The sequence below is a fragment of the Anser cygnoides genome, chromosome 4, assembly GCF_040182565.1.
Source record: "Anser cygnoides isolate HZ-2024a breed goose chromosome 4, Taihu_goose_T2T_genome, whole genome shotgun sequence".
Lineage (NCBI taxonomy): Eukaryota > Metazoa > Chordata > Aves > Anseriformes > Anatidae > Anser > Anser cygnoides.
Window position 1 is genome coordinate 11,112,333 of NC_089876.1, and position 20,634 is coordinate 11,132,966.

At 36.6% G+C, this 20,634-nt stretch overlaps 2 protein-coding genes across 11 annotated transcripts in view; one reads left to right on the forward strand and one right to left on the reverse strand.

Annotated features, from left to right (window-relative positions):
• Positions 1-1,008: 1,008 nt before the first annotated feature.
• TRMT44 (tRNA methyltransferase 44 homolog) lies at positions 1,009-18,566 on the reverse strand. Its single transcript, XM_013176796.3, has 11 exons — positions 18,137-18,566; positions 16,010-16,127; positions 14,942-15,161; positions 13,630-13,698; positions 11,201-11,308; positions 10,203-10,274; positions 6,861-6,967; positions 6,094-6,277; positions 4,580-4,970; positions 3,510-3,626; positions 1,009-1,453 (listed from the first exon to the last, which is right to left on the reverse strand). The coding sequence occupies exons 1-11, from the start codon at positions 18,519-18,521 to the stop codon at positions 1,221-1,223; spliced, it is 2,004 nt and encodes a 667-aa protein (XP_013032250.3). The 5' UTR covers positions 18,522-18,566; the 3' UTR covers positions 1,009-1,220.
• The window catches only part of ACOX3 (acyl-CoA oxidase 3, pristanoyl), a 34,679-nt gene continuing 32,594 nt past the window's right edge, over positions 18,550-20,634 (forward strand). For 3 of the 10 annotated variants that reach the window (XM_013179181.3, XM_013179201.3, XM_048046906.2), the window contains exon 1: positions 18,637-18,776. The gene's annotated coding sequence lies outside the window, so the exon portion shown is untranslated. Of the gene's footprint in view, positions 18,777-18,931; positions 19,861-20,634 lie in introns of those variants that run through there. The other 7 variants (XM_013179190.3, XM_048046909.2, XM_048046882.2 and 4 more) reach the window with 5 other exon arrangements.

Sequence of the window (20,634 nt, forward strand, 5' to 3'; positions counted from 1 at the left end):
AAGGCTAACATTTCTACCCAAAAATGAGGGGGAAGAATGTTCTCTTACCATTTTTCCAAAGAACAGGAAAGTACAGATTTGTTGGATGGCTTGCCACCTGCAGCGATGCCAAACTGAAAGAACAGCCATCAGGAATCTGTGACAGAGCTTTATGTTGGTGAGTTTAGGGAACTGGGTCTATACAATAGAAGTAGTGTGCTATACTAATATACTAGTTATCATAGCATTGCACAAAGAAAAAGAAAAGTTAGTTTTAAATTTAATACATTAGTCTTACCACGTGTGTATTTGTGACTTCAGTGAGTCAGACATGTATTTCATTCCCCTTTCATTAGAAAAATGTAATTAAAAACCAATCTAGGTTAGCTGTTATCTACCAAGAGCCACTTCTTCCAGGATCAGAAGAGAAATGGAAGAGAGGAACATGACACTTCAGAGAGTTCTTTGCAATCTGTTGGCTGAAAGCAAAGGAAGTAAATAAAGTGGCTTTGAAACTTTTGAAACCCTTTTCCAGTGTCATCTTTCACTGTTCATTTGCTTGGTCTTCAATTATTTCCATTCTTTGTGATTCAGAGTCCCTGTGCTCTTACAGAGTTCTTACATGCGTTAGTCACCCGTAGTCCTAAACCTACTTGTCCTGTAATCAGTTCCTATGCAATTTCTCTAACCTCCATTTAACTTCCCAGGAAGTTATTCTTCAATCCAACAATCATTTTGTTGGACTAGCTCTGGCCAAGAAAGGAAGGATAATAATTAGTGTTACTCCACAGTAAAGAGGCTGTCACAAGTCAGAAGTGAGTGAAGCCTATCCACTTCTACTCCCAAGAGACACTGAGTAGCAAGAAACCATAAATCATCCTGCAAAGTATTGAACAAAACAACTAAATGTTAGGGTTTGCAAATACATCATGTACATTTGATGTGATCAAGGACTGTGAAGAGTGTAAACTTTTGCACTTACACAAATGCATGTCAGACAAGCCATTCTTTTGAAGAAAATAAACAAAATCCAAAAGTATGTATATATTTTACTGTAACTTTTCCATGTCAATAATAAAAGAATTAAAATACAGGAGAACTTGTAAACCAACTAGAAAAATAAGATACATAGGAATAAGAAAAAAAACTCCAAACTTTACAGGTCTTCATGCACTAAGTGGTCCCAAAGTCAGTCAAATTCAGTTATGCACACAAACCTAAACATAAGTGGCAGATTTTTATCACTGTATATGTTTTTTCTTTTTAATAGTCTGAGACTGTCTTAGCTCCTCAGTCCCATGAGCATATGGGCAAGATTCAGTAGGCAAAGCACAACCATCCGGATGATGAATGAAAAACCAACAGAGACGTGTTTTATATGCTTCAGCTGAAAGGCATCGTTTTACTTCAGGCTTAGTTTTCCTTGATGGCTTCTTTTTTCTCCAGTCACGAATATGAACTCTCCCATTTAGAACTAAGATTTAAAAACAAACAAAAATGCAGCTGTTAATAGACAGCCATGGGAATCATACTGGAAAAAATGCATAGTGACAGTCAGCAAATAACATTTTCTACAAATGGATCACTCAGGCAAAACCAAATGTACCATTTGTACAGAAATAGAAAGATGTGCACAACAAACTGAAGTAATATAGAGATGGTCTAAAGAAAAATTGATCAATTGCCCTGTGAGATGTTTTACCATCATGCTGAATAGTTTGAGGCACCTTTTTATTGTCCTCATAGAGGGTTCATAGAGATGTGTTTTTTTTTTTTTTTAAATATATCAGGTAAGATAATTTCTACCAAAATCCTCAGAATTTAGATTGCAAGTTCTGAAAAAAGTTTGAACTTTATGAACTATAATCCTTTCCTTGTTCAACATTTCATTACTCTATATTCAAACTCTAATTACCAGCAAAAAACTAGTTTAAGTCTTTTAATACTGTCACTACACAGAAATGCTCTTGCAAAGACAAGAGTTCAAAGACAAAGACAATGCAAAGACAATGGTTCAACTGGCACAAAAGAGCACTGCACCAAAGAAATGACAAGTCTAATCCTTCATATAAATGGGATGGCTGGCCATGATGGTTTGTTAACAAAGATTCAGTACTGTTTAAAAAAATAAAAATGAAAAAGTAAATTAATTTAATGAATTAGGACCAAAAACTGCATACACAAACTTCTGAACCTCTATCAACTCCTTAAATGTATAAGGAAATAAAATAAAAGAAAGTTAGTAAGAGAAAAAAAAAAAGATGACAAACAATGGTGAAAGTGAAGAGGGAAGAATCTGCCACTTCTAAGTTGCCATGTTCTATTTTCATATTCTGCTTCAGTATGACTCTGTATCACAGTCTTATAGCTTGGAATAGTTAACTGATACCATTTTGGAAAAAAAAAATGGTTCAAAAAAAAATACTGAGTCTGGCAAAAGTTTAATATCACACATTCAAGCCTGGATGAATTTATCCTTCCAAGTTTCCTTGTGACGCAGAAATAGCTCTAAACTCATATAAGGCCAATCCAGAAGTGGGTTCAGTGCTTTAAAATCTCTCTCAGACTTAAAATAAGCAGATCAGTAGATCTCATTAGATTATTAGAACTCGTAGATCAGTTACTCTTGTGTTTTTTTTTTGTGAATGCATGCATCTATTTGTGATGAAAGTAAGAGCTCTACCCATGTTTTTCTCTGGTCTCTTTGGCATGAGCAAGGTCCTTCCACAACACACACTAGCAGAAGTCCCTTGTTACAATGACAGACTACTGAAGAAAACAATCAAATGTTGGTCTCTATTGAAGTCCCAGGCACTTTCCACACGATGCAAGTTACTGAGAAAGATGTAGTCTTAATCTTAGTCTTTCTTCAGAGGTAACATGCAGATAACATCCATGACAAATTAAAAACAAACATAGAAAAAAAAACACACACACAAACACCCCCCATACCACATTATAAGAGGGGACAAGAGTGGAGAGAAGAAAAAAAAAGCAAATAACCCACCACCATCACAGCTATGAACAAAGCAAGCCAGCCACAAAATTGTGCTACTGAGCTCTTTGAGCCATACTACCACAGACTATATAAATACATCAAGCTTCACAGTTACAGGAGGCTAGTTTTATCCTGTCATCAGCATTTATACTACAGGGCTTGGTAAGGCCAGACCAAGTCTGGATTAAACGCTTTAGCAAACTTTCTCTGCATCTGACTGCCCCGTAAATCATCAATACATTACAAGAAAAGGAAAAAATCTCCCTAGTCAAACAACAGTATTAGATTAGCCACTTTAACTGAAGGGCTGTCTTTTCAGACAAAAATGATCTAGGAAAGCTCTTTGCTGATTGCCTTACCAGTCTTATTCAAAAGGAAGCTTTACTAACTGTATCTCGGAGCAATGAAGGGGCTCATTTTTCTCAATTTCTCAAATGAGAAAAATACTAATTTTTCCACACTACAATAGTAACTTGTAATAGTAACTTAATATTACAATAGGCCAAACAAATAATGCCTATCTACTCCTTACCTTCGAATACCTGATGATTGTTCTTGAGCAGTGTCTGTAAGCCTCCATATTCACTCTTCAGCCTCTTTAAAGTCTCTTTATTTAAATGTTCTGCTACTTCTCTCAAGGAAAGGCTTTCTGTAATAAATAATGGTGTAGCTATAAAAATGTGTATACCTAAAATCCTTGAATACCCTAACTTTTGTATAAATTAACGATTATGAACAGAATCTATGAATTATATAGAAGTACTGTAACAACTTTGTGTTCCTAATATCAAAAACATAAACTGTATATTTTATATGTATATTGTCTGTAAAATGGTAGTTTTCATTCTACAGGTCTCAAGTCAGAATTTCCAAAGTAAGACGTATTTTCTTTCCCTGCTTTTTTTTTTTTTGCAGTAATCCTCATTGTGCTAAGCACTGTTTACATGCACATAGTAGGAAGTTTACATGCATGTAGTAGAAAGAAAATGACTCATTCTCCTTTAACAATAGCATATACTGCATATAACATAGCATATCCTGTAGCATATAACAAACTACAGTGAGTAAATAATAAATATGGGTGCAGAAAAATGAAACTTACTGAGTGCCTATAAAATAAATTGCAACTTCCATTCCTTTTCATTCTAATGCTAAGCCAACTAAAAATTCCTGATCATGTTGTAATTAAATGGCACTTCAGAGCACTTATTCAAGAATTATAGCTAGTTATTCTGTCACAATCCAAAAATAAACTTAGATCCTCCCCAACTTAGATACTGAGATGCAGAGTTATGTTTTGTGAAACAGGGAGAAGTTCTGTTAAAGTTGATTCTGCCGTAGTACTCAAGTATAGAGTAAAAGAAAAACAAGCAAAGACACAAGTTTCAAAATACACTTATGCACCTTATTTGCACCCCAGAGTGCAATAAAACATTGTATAGTAGCAATCAAAGTGTCTTTTTTTTTTTTTTGCAGGTCATGGTATTTCCTAAAGTTTATTTCACTTACTAAATTTACAAACATGTAAATTCATTGGAAAAAACACCCTCCACCAGCAAAGGTAAAAGGTAACGGAAAGCGCTGCCAGAAAGACAATCTCACCTCCTTGATTCCAGGTATTCATATTTCCACCGTGAGTATTAGAACATGATTTTTGGGTGACCGCATTTAATAGCAAATTTGCCACTTTCAGAACCACATCATCTACAAAATCTCGAGGCAGGGCAGCACAATTTCTGATTTGTTCTACTTTTTCTCTGGGTTGAAATCCAGGCATCCAAATTCTACCAGCAGTTTCCATTTCATTTTCAGGAAGTTCTGAGGCTGCTTCTTTGCATACATCATCAGAGCAATCTTTATGATTAAATCCAACTCCTCTGTCACATGTAACCACAGCACAAGTCTGACGATTATGAATATACCGTGTTATCTGATTGTCAATCAAAGCACATTCTGTAGCTGGATAGGTCCTGTTTTTTCCAATAAGGCACACCTATCTTAGCAGAAATAGGTAAATCACTATTTGTATCATAGTATTTAAACAGAGTCCCATACTTACATACAGCCCCCCAACCAGACATAAAACAGCATATGTTTTATGAGACTTCTAAACCAAAGTACAGGAGATATCCACTAGAACTCAATGCTCATTAACGCCTCAGGGCATTTTTAAGTTTAGGTTTCAAATACTGGTGCTACAGAAGAAATCAAGTAACCAAGTCATAATCCATCTTTTTGGCCATACAAGCACAGGCCAAAGAGAGAGCTCCTGACTCTCAGATTATTTACAAAATTAGAGCTGAACACCACTTTCTACTCCAGAAACATTTCAGTTTGAATTCCATGTGACATGAAAAACAGCAAAGTTAAATAAAATTAACCAACATAGGCTGATGGAAAAACAAAGGCAGAAAGACAGTGTAAAAGTTTTCCATCTTACAGACAAGTATAATAAATAACCATAAATCCTTTCACTCTTTCTTGTATTTAGGATTGTAACCTATGATGTTAACTTTAATATAGCAGATTACCCAAGAAACCCATGAGTATTTTTAATCTATCTTCAAAGCATATTATCTGAAGCAATGCAACTGACTATGCTCCAATCTCACAAAACAATAATGAAGAAATATCACAGAATCATAGAACTGCTTGGATTGGAAGGGACCTTAAAGATCACCTAGTTCCAATCCCCTTGCCATGGGCAGGGACACCACCCAGTAGATCAGATTTCTCAAAGCCCCATCCAGCCTGGCCTTGAACACCCCCAGGGATGGGGCATCCACAGCTTCTCTGGGCAACCTGTTCCAGTGCCTCACTACCCTCTGAGTGAAGAATTTCCTCTTAACATTTAAGATAAATCTCCCCTCTTTTAGTTTAAAACCATCCTCCTTTGTCTCACTTCATCCTGCTCGGCAGGGCGGTTGGACTAGATAATCTTCAGAGGTTCCTTCCAACCTCGGCCACTCTGTGATTCTGTGTCCTCTCACTAGCTGCCTGAGCAAAAAGTTGTTGGTTTTTTTCTCCTACTTTTTTTTTTTTTAAAAAAAAACAAGCCCCGCTTCAGACAGCATCTTTAAAAGTAAAGATAAAAGCCCTACAGAGTCCAAAATTACCCTTTTTGTTGATGGAATTCTAAGGCAGTCTTCTTCCACGTGAAAACCACATACAGATCCCACTTCCACAACAAAATCAAGATATTCTCTGTACTGAGTCTTCTTGCTTTGTCTTCGGCTGTATTTTCCATGGAAATCAAAGAAGCAACATGGCAGCACAAAGTAGCTACACGAATAGGAAGACCTGTGGGAAGGATAATGGATAACTGCTGAATGGAAAGTTATTTCAGATAACACACATAAATTTAAGAAATAGCCCAGACACAGGCAATGATGGAAATTTTTATGAAGGTGACAGAGCTTCACAAAGTACAATTTATATGTTCCTCCTTCAGAAAATTTATTAGTATAATCAAAGTCACTGTTTCATGAAGTATTTGCTATAGCAAACTACTGTACCAACACAGTCTGCAGGACTAAATCTCTAGGTATCAAACTATTGCAGCTGGTTGTGATAAGCAGAACAGTTCAAAGAAAGGTAGGACTAACAGTAATTTTTTTAAAAACTAGATTCATGTCTAAGGAATAAATACAAAATTCAGTTTGAACTTCAAAAGCAAAATGCTGTACTGAATTCCATGAGAAAATAAATACTGTGCTTTTCCACAGCAAAAAAAACATTTTGTAAAAATAATCAATTGGCATCACAAGAAGCAAAACTTGTAAGAACACCTGATGTGGCTGCAAAAGCAGCAATTTTCACCAAGCACATATAGGTAATTATGTTTTTATTCCTTCCCCCCTGTTTCCCCACCTCCACCAAGTACCTGGCTGCAATTACAGGTATCCATGGCGTTAATTCATCTGAATGGTTTCCTATCAGCCAATCAGTATCTGGAAATAGATGACTGTCACCCGGCATGATAGATGATTCCTAAAAAAAAAAAATAAAAAAGTTGAAGTAAGATTTATTACAGGTTTCTTTAGATTTATTTGCCAATAAAGCACTAAACAACAATATAAAATCCTACAACAGGAAAAATACAAGGTGAATGAGAACCCACAGAAGCCGTCAATATTATTCTCAGCTTACAGTTTTGCCAGGCAGTATGTTTTATTGCTACAAAGAATTAATTTAGCAACAGCAACCCACAACATGTTGGTCAGACAAAGAGTGGAATGATAAGTCTGATGAAGGTATCTGACATCCTAAGTATACGTTAACAAATCTTATACATTGATTATGATTTCTTGCCATTCTCCTATCACATGTATTTCTGGGCCCAGTTTTTCAGAGACTCACTTCATTTGCTATGTCTCAGTCTCACACAGTAGGGAAGCTGTGTTCTGATTCATTGCTATCTTCTCTTCTTTCACAGGCATTTCTTTAATTAAATCCAAGTATACAGAACACCACTTTTCAACCTTACCATTTGTTTATAACCAACCTAATCCAGCCCAACACTTTTTTTCTTGTGTACCTTGCCAGAATGTTCTCATCCAAGTTGTATCAGAGCTACCCTATGATACATGCAGTATCAGGAGTAGAAATAGGGAAGCAATAGGTCAGAGAAAGAAGGCTTCATTGGTAGACTTTATTATAGCATTTTGCTTGCGTTGTTTCATTACATATGGAATAAGGAGACAGCACATGAGTCTTGCCACCACAATACTGACTCACAGATAGTTATCATTCTTAAGAATACCCTATTCTCATATTCTTTAAAAACAAAACACAAAAGAAACAAAAACAAACAAACAAACAGCACGAACAGCTCATACAGGCTAAATTTTAAAAGTTCCAGAGTGCCTTTAACATTTGTCTTTGTCACACACTCAATATGTTCCTGCCTAGGAAATAAGTTCAGCAAAGAAAATACTTGAAGTTCCTTATACTATGGAAGAATATGTTCTTCTCTAAAAACACGTAAAAATCTGACAATAATTACTGAACGGATTTGAAGAATAGACAGTCCTGTTTCAAATTCAAGTCTCTAGATAACTTTAATAATAATTCTGAAAATGATTCCTTTACTCTCATTTTATATATAGCATGTATGCCAAATTCACACATATATGCAAAACAGTTATCTGTAAAAGAATTCAAAAAAGCTAATAGGGAATTTCAGAAATCTCAGACTAGCTCTAATTCCATCCCAATTGTTCTCAGACTAGCTCTAATTCCATCCCAACTGTCCTCTTCAGAAAGCATTGTTTTAGGTGTTTTAAGTATCAATATGGTATATAATCATCTACTTGAAGTACCAAATCCCTCTCAATTTTTACTTATGTATATAGATTTCCAGATACGTAACAAATTTCCTTTTGCAAGGTTGGCATATATTAAAACAACTGCTTGATAAGTGTTTTCTTATGGTTAAGCAAGTTACTCTTACATTGTATTTCAGTTTTGATTATTCAATTTAGGCATACCGTGAATTACCAGTGTTATACTCCACATTTTGACAGTAACCCATAATCACATTTGTATTTGCTATATCTGACAGCAGTTTGGTGATCCAGAGTGCCACCTCTTACATTCATTTATATCGTTAGTATTGGCATTGAATGTCACAAATGCCAATATCCATGCTGCAACTCACGCTTTAAATTAAGATCAAAACAAAATTAACTTCTGATGGTAACAAAAGGCTGTGAGCAGGTGCTTTCTCCTTCTGTGGCTCCTGTGGCTATGGGAACCTTGCATAATCATCCTTCCTGATTGTTATCCAACTCCCTCCCAAATAAATTTATAGTTTCCTTCTATACGTATTTTGGATATTTTTACAGTTTGTCTGGCTTTTTCAAGTGTTCTGTGTGAACTATGTTTTATAAAAAGTAAAAAAAAAAAAAAGTTTTTTTTTTTGTTGTTGCCTCATGCTGCAGAGTGACAGCTGATGCTCAGAAGCTTCCCTGTGAGCAAAGAAATTTGAGGAACTGTAAATAGTGAGACTCTAAAATGAAACAGACATACAAAATTCAAAGATTTCCACAATACAAAAAAAAGGGGCAGAAAAAGGAGTATGTTACATGAAGGAAAAAGAGAAAGTGCTGTTTGGTATGATCTCAAGTGACTTGATATAGCACAATAGGAATGAAGGAGTACTAAAGCTTCATGTTTTGGATTGTTTCTTGAAGCCTTTCAAGAAGATCTGATTGCAGACTGCAAGAAAGGAATCTGAAAGTTTTGGCAGTCTATACGTAAAATGGCAGGGTGGCAGAGAGAAGGCTGCACAACATGACTGTTCCACCTCCCAACCAGGAAAGATGCTGCTCTTTTGTTGATGTAAAGTTAAGTTGCTAGCATTTAAAGATTTGTTGAACTGACTTTCAACCAAACCTACTAGAGAATAGCTATGGACAGAAAAGTATTTTAGTGTATTGGAAGCTGACAATTTTTGAGGGAATAAGGTGAGAAACTCCAGGAGTCTCGAGAACAAGAAACCAGGAACACTTCACCACCAAAGGGCAATTGTTCATCACTGCCACACTTAAACGAGCAAACGAAAACCAGATAGAGTTGAAGCAAATGTGCCTGTGCTCAGATTGTTCCTGTCCTCATAAAAACAAGAATGGAGAACTTGAAATACAATCCCTCTTTCAGACTCATTTTTCTGTCCATTTTTTTGAAGGCTGTTACTGCAACGACTTACCACGAAGTCAGAACAGCAGAGGAATTGGCTCCTTTGAGGTTCAACAATATTGTCCCAAAAGAGTACAGAGCACTATAAGATCAGAATCACTTTCAGAGTGATTCTGTTATTAATTCATGAATAAAATACTCACAACTTTGGAAACTAACATCTTTTTTGATGTACAGAAAGTGCAAATAAAGCTGCTCACTATTGAACTTCCATAAAGATCAAGGATTGTTTCATAATGTGCATGTCTGCACAAGCAATAAAAAATCATGCTAGTGTTCTCAGCTGAAAAACAAAGTACATTGCAAAAAAGCAAGCACATGATATAGCATTGCTGTATTAATCCCCTCTACATCATACTTTATAATCCTTTAGGACATGAATGGCAGCATAACAAACCCACACATTGCTTTAGACAATTGTCAGTAACCCAGTGTTTTTAATTACATTTGCATCAACACAGTCTGAAGCAATGAACAAATGAATAATGTTACAAATGAATGAGATTGACATACATTTGCGTAATACCTCTAAATGAGTTTCTGGTCCATACATGTCCCATATTTTTCTTCTCCTCACATCAATTCCTCTACCAGAGTGCTGAAATATTTGAACAAAGTATCATTTGTAAGTACCAATTTTATTAGAAATTCTCAAACAAGCTGACTAAATGTACATATTAGCATACACTACTTCAGTCACACTAAAATTTGGACACGTAATGAAACACAGCTTCATCATTTCACAAATAAATTGAATACTTCTAATCCTTGTTTCCCTCCTACAAGAGACTGGAAAGAAAAGGATACATTACAGATATAACTACATTGATAATTGATCTGGGCATACCTATTTAAATTGCTCTTGAAAATCTGGCTCTCAACTTTTATGGTATCTTCCCAGAAGTGGAAGAAATAACAAATAACATTTTCTGAAACTGACTGACCCAACTTTTCTTGACTCTCAGTGACCTTTTTTTGCTGTTTTCTTTTCAAAAACTATGCCTCAAGAGATTGAATTTTGCCGTTGCCACATTTTCACTTCCAAAAGCACAGTATGTTGTTAGGCCTTTCCAAAATAAAAAAATCCTAGAATTGCTTTAAAAGATATAGAAATCCATTTTCAGTCCTTGATGAATAGATTTCAGTTTTGATAAAACTAACTTTATGAAAAACATCTAATCTAAAGGCTACTGCAAATAAGAATATTTATGTTAACATTACCCATTCCTTTTTAATAAATCTACGATGTGACTAAATCATATAATTACTTTTTCTTTTCTCTTTTAGTTTCTTACCTCAGAAAAATAAATAGCCTTCAGGATAATCAATTTCACTTAAAAAAAATTAATAATAAAAGGTTTCTAAAGCTCTGCTTTTTTTTTTTTTTGATAACTGAAGAGTAACAAAGTCTTGTTCTAATGACAAGAATTAACTGAATTTTGACTATTTGCCTGCCAAAGGACAGCAAAACAAGAATAATGAAGATATCTTTTGTCTGTTTGTTTTAAAATGCACTCTATTTACCCCTTCATTGCTTAGAATATGAACCAGTAGACCGTTTCCACATCCAAGATCTACAAATGACTGTTTCTTGGCCAATCCTTTTTCCTTTCTCTCTTCTTCCCAGAGAATCTAAGACAAGAAAAGAAAACATTTTAGGCTTACACTCTCAAGTTTCCCTGTCAGAAAGCAGTAAAAAGACGTACGAAATGAAAGCAGAATGCTCGGAGACAATGAAGAAGTGACAGAAGACAGCCACAGCACTCAAAGAGAAAGCAACTTGAGAAGGAAAAGAAAAAAACCACACAATATATTCAAACTGCTAATAGAAGGAGTAAGATTATGTTTCAAAGTATCGAGCATTTTCCAAGTGCTAAGCATCCTCCACTCATTTCTGAGTGCCTGAAGTTGAAATTAATATAGGCTGGGCTAGGGAAAGCATAAATGTAAAAATAAGCTGCTGAAATAAATGGCACAAGAGATTAACATGAGGAAACAGCAATTAAATTTCCAACAGTATCTCTGCATGTGACACTACAGAAGGCTTTATATCCACTGTATAAAAGAAAGAATTGGGTGCAGAGATGAAAATAAAAAGCAAAATGTCCTTTGTAATCGATTGGCTATGAACTGCAACATCACTTTTTATAGCCTAGGCAAGAAATTGTAATTTACTTTGCAAGAGTCAGCTGCCCCAAATTCTGAATCAGCTGAAGTGGACCCCAAAGCTTTTAGCCCAGTTCTAGCCCGTGCTCTGTACATAAGTAGTTAGTCCTACATAGTTACGCAATTTGGAAATTGCTAATCTTAATAATAGGATATTTGCAGCATACGGATTAGTCTCCTTTTACTCCTGTCAAACTCTTTTTTGCTCAATGAGAGTGTCCTCTGTAGCTTCTCGATTCTTATTTTCCCCACGAATAACACAAATTGTCAAGAATATTTAACCACAAAAATTAGTATTTGTAACATTGCTACTTGTTATTTTGTCAGTTTAGACAGAGAAAAAGAAGTTCCAGATAAACCATAAGATTATATGGTTGTGTTTATATTTTTAAATGTAGCAATCATTGCACTTCTGCACTCCAGACTAACCCAGAAAACTCTAATCGCCTCCTACTCAGATCACACCCATCCTCCATCCCTTGATGAGTTTCTTATAATTCAAACTGAACAGGTACTTCTCTGGTAATGTGTCTAGACAGTAAGCAACGTTTATATGACTGCAGAGTATAATAAAGGGGTCAGATGACCCCTCCTCTCATCATATCAATTTAAGTACTGTAAATCCATATTAATTTAACACTGGACCTTTTATCACTCATTTAACATTTCTAAGTAATGAGTTATTATATATTCATATCTGATTATGGTTATGGAGGTTAGGTTATCAATATATTAAGCTTTCATTTATACAAGCCAGTTATTGGATCACCTTAATAACTTTCGGAAAGTTACTTCTACTTCAACTAAAAAACATTATGACTGTAAACAAACACTGTCTTGCAATTTTTTATGCACAGCTTCTTCAGCAGTGTCATTACAGAATTTTCCTGGGGCTACAACTATTATAATTCCTCATGTACATGACTTAATTTTCAACATTCAACAACTACTACTAATGTCATGGTGGTAAAAATGATAAAAGTCTATTATATAGCTCTTTCCACAAGCCAATGTCATGATGATCATTTATCCAGCAAAGTATCTTCTGTCACATCAATATTATATTCAAGGTTTTGAGAGCAGCCTGTGTCAGTTAGGCTTCCTCAGACAATCTTAAAAATTTTTATGGGGTAAGGAACTGAGGTTCTAAGTTTAAGCAAACAATTAGTAAACTAAAATAGTCCTCAATGAGATCTGTAAGTGAGTTAACTTGTTTACAAATACTGATTTAGAGGAGATGCAACAGGTGTCTGCATTATACTTCTAGGTAGATATACTCTTACTGCACTCTAGATAGCAGTCAAAATATTGATGTGCCTACATAGTGACAGTAGCTTCTCATCTCCAAACTGGACAGTCTAATCATTATTTCTTTGGTACGTTAGTGCTTTTTGTTCTAACCACTTTAAAACAAAAAAAACTACAGCTTGCCTGTGTGACATAAAAATCCTATGACAGAAGACTGCAAGTCTTCAAAAAAGTGTTAATGTTCCTCTAATTTTAATTTTGTTACTGTGCTTATTTTTTGTGGTATGCCACAGTATAAAAAAGAGCTTTTCTTCCCCCCCCCCTTGATATGTCATATTAAAGGGTTTTTTGTTTTGTTTTTTCAAATTCTGTTATAAAATGCTTACTTTTTGTAATCAGTTACTGTATATAAATCCCTGAAAGGCCATTGAGGGTACTACCAAAGAAGATCCTAATACAAGCTCAATTTGAATAGACTTTGAGCCACAAATTCCACTTTGTGTTCAAGTTATGCTTGAAAACACTAATAAAAAACTTACCAGCAAGTAAGTAGCAATAGCAACATCTTCATATACAAACTTCTCAGGATCTGTTACTTCTGGCCATACCTTCAGGAGAAAAGAAAAAAAAGAAAAACTATTACTTTCTGTGCCATCTTAAAATACTGCAAAGAGAGCTCAGAATGATCTGGATACTCTTCTTCAATAGACTTCTACACTTCATGCGTTTTGAATTGAGTAAAAATATACACAAAAAATGTAAACAAAGACTAAGATTTTGTAAATCACACAGAAGTATATTGGTATAAAGGACGTCTGCTTTCGGTCAATAGAGTTTCCAAGAACATTACAGCTCCATATGCACACCTCGCAAGTAACCTGCTGCATCTGGTCTGCAATAGGGCAGGCATCCTTTTGCTTATTCTAATTCTCAGAGCAAAAATATTATTCCTCCTGTTAAGTGCATCATTGTTAATTACAGTATTCATAAATTTATTTTCCAAACATATGAGACAGAACTATCCTGGCACAACAGAAGAATCAAAACATGAAGCAGAAATACAGAGAAAGTATAATCCCTATTTTCTAAGCAAAAAATTGAGACAGATTAAAACGTTCAACGCTACAAAACTACTGCGGAGCTAAAAAAACAAACCCACTACCTCACCCACAATTCAAACACACCTGTCACACATACCTTTTTATTAGTGCAGAAACATCAAGAGGGAAAACTTTCAACATTTCCACAATGTTTTACAAAAGCATTTACCCATTTCCTTGGCTGTATCTTAAGTTTGTTGCATAATTATGTATTACATGTATGATGTAATACCCATTACATCATACAAGATGGTCATTGTCATTTTTAGGAGTCCCCAGGACTAAAACATTGCTGCTCTGACTCAGAAAGGCATATTAATGCATCTAAATGTAAATACAGCCATAGACATTTAACCAGTGTTGCTTTCTGACTCTTTGATGCTTTGTAGAAGGACATGCTATACTTACGCTTTGTTGTGTGGATGATTTAGTATTTCCATCCACTGACCTACCGCTTATTTCTTTTTTGAAGGCAAACATTGTGGAACATGTCTAACACCACCAGATATTTAGTGTGAATTTGGCTCAAAATTTTCCAGTTCAGTTCTTCCAAACACTATAAAAACTACTTTTTTCTCCACATATGCAGTAAAGACTAAAAAACAATCCAACGAACTATACTGCATAATTTTTAATTAAACTGATTCCTTTATTTAAAAAAATTGGAAGAAGCAGTTTCAGGAAACAAATAACAGAAACAAAAAACAACGGCAGGAAAGCATGTTATTACTACATTTATTGCTAAACTTACCTTTACCATCTCCTTGTATTTTTCTTTAAGTTCTTGATAAACCTTGCTGTACTTTGCTATAGAAATGAGTGAGAGTGTACTTCTAAACTCACTGTGCTTTTGCTCCACAGACCACTTAGCCAGTTTGGGCAAAAGTTCATTTCCAAGCCATGCTAGTTTGGGGTATGTAATTCCATCTGAGAACCAATCTTCTGAAGAGGGAGCTACAATAGACACAGACCTTAAAAATAAAATAAACGTTGATGACATGCAGTGTATTCACACCTCACTAACTCAAGAGTAGAGAAAATAATAAAGTGGAAAAAAAATTGGAAGATCAAAAAAGTCATATGAGTACTCTGAGGAATAAGTAAACACATAACGCACAAACAAAAGGAAAATAAAAGCAAAGTCACTGAATAATAAAACAGTCTTTCCTAGATTTTGTTAGACAGCTCATTATCTCCTAATTCAAACACCATATGAGAGTCTATGCTAGATTTACTACAATGACCGAAAACTCACATATGATAAACAACCTGATTTACCACAATATTCCAAATGCTAACCAGTGGGTACCTCATGAAAACAAACCAAAATTAGGAGCAAAATATATTATCAGTTGGTACATTTCACTATTTCCCGATCTCTAAATTTATTTAGATTTTGTTAGTTATGTAAGCTGTCAGCATGAACAACTACATCTTCAACGCTCAGGACCAAGGTGTCCACACATTTTAATGACTGAAGCTTGGCAGGTTCCAAAGAGCAATTCCTTTTCATCTTTCAACCTTACTAACACCCACAGAACCTGACCTCCACCACAGACATTGTCATCTCCTACTGATGAGGATTCACATACCACATACATGTGCAGTCAATGTATTACATTTGAAGTTGAAATAGATTTGTTTTGTGTTGATTTTGGTATTTTACGTATTGTTTTTAACTGAACACTATGCACTGAGATCACACCAGTAATGCCACTTGCTAATCACACAAATTATAAAAACCAAATCACCTGGACACCAACACTAAACCATGATGCGATTCTTACAATAACTCGGGTTTCCTTCCACTCTCACTTACCATTCTTTATCTTTTATGCGAGTAAGCTGAATTTGATAAATATTGCACTTTTTAATCTGGTATTTTCCTTCCTTGTTTTTCTCCAAAGGCAGAAAGGTCACAGTTCCATTGTAAACATCTGAAAAGATATGTAAATAGTGACATGTTATTATTCCATGGTACAAATCATCCTGGTTAGCACCAAAAAAAAACCACAACACTTTTGTTTTCTTACTACATTAAGTGTATACTAATGAGGCAAGATCAAGGACAATGATGAATTTTGAGAATTCAAACAGTTTAATAATTTCAGACATCAGGCACACTGAGAAGCAGATCTACTCTTCGCACTCCACTGCCTGTTGTTTTCCAAAAGATATAAAGCCGATCAGCGAGACTATTCACAATCTATAAACATAAACATCTGAAAATCTACAGACACTGAGATTTTCTAGTATAAATACTAGAATAGAACTAGAATACTAGAATAAAACTGCTGCTTTCCCCTATTACACAGTAATCTGTAGATCTGGGATGCACATTTCAAGTTAATGGAGACTTACATACTCAACCTTACATTAGATAAGCAATCAGAGCAGTATTATGAAGTATTCCATAATAATATCAGTATCACTTTTGCTGTGTTCAAACACAGGATCTACTCTGAAATTATTAAGTATAGCTGCTCTTCAGTTTTAGCGCCATCCAGATTTCCCAATTAGAGCTCCTGGATGTAGCCATGTGAAAAATAACAACATACAAACACTATCTATACGTAAATTAAGTATATTGTATCTCTGAAAGGAGACCTCCTGAGAAGACCTGTTTTTAGGTAAAGGCGCGTATACTACTAAGTTATGTTCAGCAGCCACCCTACTGATCTTAATATCTGTCACCTATGGAATAAAATGCTTATGCTCAAGTTCCAAACACCACAGATTTTGGAAAAGTTGAGATGAGCAGAGTAACAGCTGGCCATGCCCTTCAGTGCTTCTAAAATATTTCAAGAAGATATACTGCAACTTTTAACATGTTACATTTTCTAACAGTACTCATGCATGTATCAGTTAACTCCTACGCAAAGGAAAACAGAGAGGGAGAGAATACATCCTTTTGAAACAACTTACAAATAAAAACAAATGAGACTGCAGTGAAACACAAGAGGCATGATACAATCTAGTACTCACATGCTACTACTTTTTACCATCTTAATTTACTCCCTATATCCTTCCTATAAACTTACTCTAAAAGGATTTACTCTATTCTATATGGCACATATGTATGCATTATTAATTTATGCACTAGTTAAAAAAACTCTTATCCAATACTTATCCAAGGGGATTTCTTTAGAATAACATAAGTTCCCTATCTGAAACTGATCCTTCACTTAACATCAAAACTGACAAATGCAAATCTCCGAACTATGAAAATATTACATTGACAAAGAAACCAAAATACCTGTGGACTCCAAAATTTTTGAGTGAGATGAGAAAGAATGATTAGCAATAGAGCAAACATTAAGTCTAGCTTTCTCAGCCTATCCTTTGTCAAACCCCTCTCAGTGTTCCAGTATCTCTTTCTATTTTAAACATATTAATAAAAAAAAAAAAAAAACCTTCTAGGCTTTTTCCTACACATAAGCTTCCCAGGCGTGGCTCAGGAACATCACCTTACAACGTCAAAAGAAAACAAACCTAAAACATATACTTTTTTGAAGGCTTCATAGATACAGAGAAGGAATTTTACACAGTAAGACCACTCTAAGTCCTAGCAGGATTTCCTGCAGTGTGGTTCCACCACAGAGTGCAAGTACCTTTAAAAAAAAAAAAAAAAAAGCCACGCTTCATCTTGAGGCAAAACCAACAGCATGCAAATTGACACATGCAATTTGGACGTGACGAGCCTGATGCAAGAACTGTCTATGTAGTTTTAAAAACTAGCTGCATTTTCAAAGGCTACAGTCACTCCTTGAAGGCTGTCATTAACAAGCAGTGTTTCTGTGCGGGAAGCTTCTGAGAGGAGCCCGCACGACGCACAGTCCTTCCTGCCTCCCTAAGGAAGACGGGACGATGAGCCATTTTCTCCCCCCTCCCTCAGGCCCTAACCTCCCCAGTCAAACAGAGGGGGTGCCCAGGGCTGGGGGCTCACCTTGTACCACCAGCTCCTTCGCCGGAGGGGCAGGGGGCCCGGCGGGCCGCGCCCGGGGCAGTAGCGTCCTCAGCACGGCGCGGAGCTCGGAGCCCCGCCGGCCCCGGGCCGTGAGGGAGGGCGGCAGGTGCCCGCTCACCTCCCTCCACAGCCGGCCCAGCTCCGCAGCCCTCTCTTCTCTCCCTCCTCCCGGCACGGCGGTGAGGCGGGGAAACCCTTCCTCGCCTTCCCCGAGCAGCACCGTCCCCTCCGCATCGATGGCGGCGCCGCACAGCCGCCTGTTGGCCACCTGCGGCTTCTCCAGCCAGACGCGCACCGCCGCCCAGAAGCCGCCGGGCAGCGCGGCGCCGCCATCTCGCACCGCCACCGTTCCCACCGGCCCCATGGCCGCCTGCTGGCGAGGGTGGGGGGGGAAAGAGGCGGGACGGGGCGCGTCCTACTCCCGTCAGTTCCTGAGGCGGGGACGGCGACGGTAAATAGAGCGGCCGTTCATCGTCTTCTCGCCTGTAAGGGTTGCAAACCCGAATATTTGTGGTGCCGGGAGGCTGCCGAGCCGGGAGGGAAGCGGCTCCTAGCAGCCTGCAGCGTGGGGAGCGGGCGCCAACTGCTGCGAGTCCTCCCTGAAACAGCACGGTGTGAGGTACCTCTGGTCCCAGCAGCAAGGCTGAAGGATTTTTAAAGTGTTTACGGCTTTTAAAGGCCAAAGTTGCGCTGACTGCCGTACCTCGGTGTAGAAACTCCTTACTGGGAAAGCTGCTCGGGGTTTTAGGGCTGTAACCCCGTAGGTGACCCACTATCTGACCCCTCCAGCTCAAAGAAGCAAATGTCAGCACGCTTTTGTAGTAAAATGTGGTATCTCGTGTAGTCATTTTTTTGGTTTCCGACCAGAAACGAGCCGTCTATGCTTAATTTAGGCAATTCAAAGAGAGGTTGTGCAACTGAAACCTCAAAGGGGGTTGTGAAGTCATGAACTTGAATTACCAGCAGGAGCACCTTCCACATTAAAAATAAATAAAAAATAAATTAACTCAGCACTTATATAAGCAGCAATTCTCAGAGAGTTAAAAATAATCTGCGTTGTTGTTTTGTGCCACATCCGTATGCAGATTTCAAACTGGCAGTGGAATACAGTTGTTCAAGGATGGAAATAGCACCTTGGGGCTGTCCTTTGACTGCCATTCTCTTGGTGTAAATAAATACCTGGTTTGATTTCTAGTTAATTTTGAAGTTGTTGCTTGGAACGAAACTAAATCAAAGCACTGTAGGAAAGCAGAGAGGGAAATGCTTTTTTGTTTGTTTGTTTTGCTATGCAAGAATGCTTTTCATGAATGCTTAGGTTTTGTTATTTGAACAGTCTCGTTGATTGACAATGTAAATAATGTTTACACACACACATATTTAAATATCTGCAGTATTTTGATGTCATTTTTTCTCTGTTCTGAGCTAGAAGCCTTGAACTTCAGCCTAATTTAAATGCTTTACAGTTCACTTTTGTTTGCCAGTAGAAGGGTAATGTCTGTTGGTATGGCTTCAGGTTTAAATGCTGTTTCTCGGTGCCTGGGGTTTGGGTTTTATTTTTCTCTTTTTGTCCTTTCCAAACCAGTTGCTCAGTACTGCAAGGAACTGCTCCTTCCTGGAACTGTTAGCATATATAGTATACATAGCCAAGTGGATCTGTGAGAGCTAGCCCAGTTCTGGACAATATTAAATGAGTAGGAACTGTGGTAGGCACCATATCATTCCATGCTGACCTGATCAGATACTTGCTTTGTACTTTTACAGTACTGTTATCTACGGTAATCTATCCACTCCACCTTTCCTGCTCCCCGTTTCCTAGTACCCCAGGTAACTGACTGGGCTTTTAGCTAATTAAGTCAAATGTCCATTATGGCAATAATTTTGGAGTTCTTTCTGTTCACTTAATTAAACTGCTTGACATTAGCCAAATACTAGTGCATTTGATCTTACCACCAGTTTCAGTCCCCCAAATTTATTCTTATTTAATGAATTTAAGTACACCATCTTTTGCCAAATAAAGGAAGAATTCCAGCTGGAGAAAAGTCCTTGTTTCCTGAGAAAATAATGATGAATCTTCCTCTTGGAAGATTCCAATTTAACTTTTCAAATTTAACTTTTCAAATTTAAATTTTGTTACCTGTCTTAGTAAACAGGATTTATTCAACCAATTTTGGAAATGAAATTACTAAACTTCATTTTAAAATCAATCAATATATGTTAGCCTAGCACCTGAAAAATTCAGCTGTAACATTCCTACACTGATCTAAAAGTTCTTCCAGTTTATATAGTGGCATCTGACATACCTAGAAATCATATAGACTTTGAAAAATATAAGTTAGAAGAAAAAACTTTATTTCACAGACTATTCTCAATAAAAATCAATTAAGGAAAAAGATTAAGAGGAAAATAATAAATTTTCTGTTTCAAAAAATTAACATGCACTATTCAGTACTTCAGGCCTTAAGAAACATTTTGGCAAA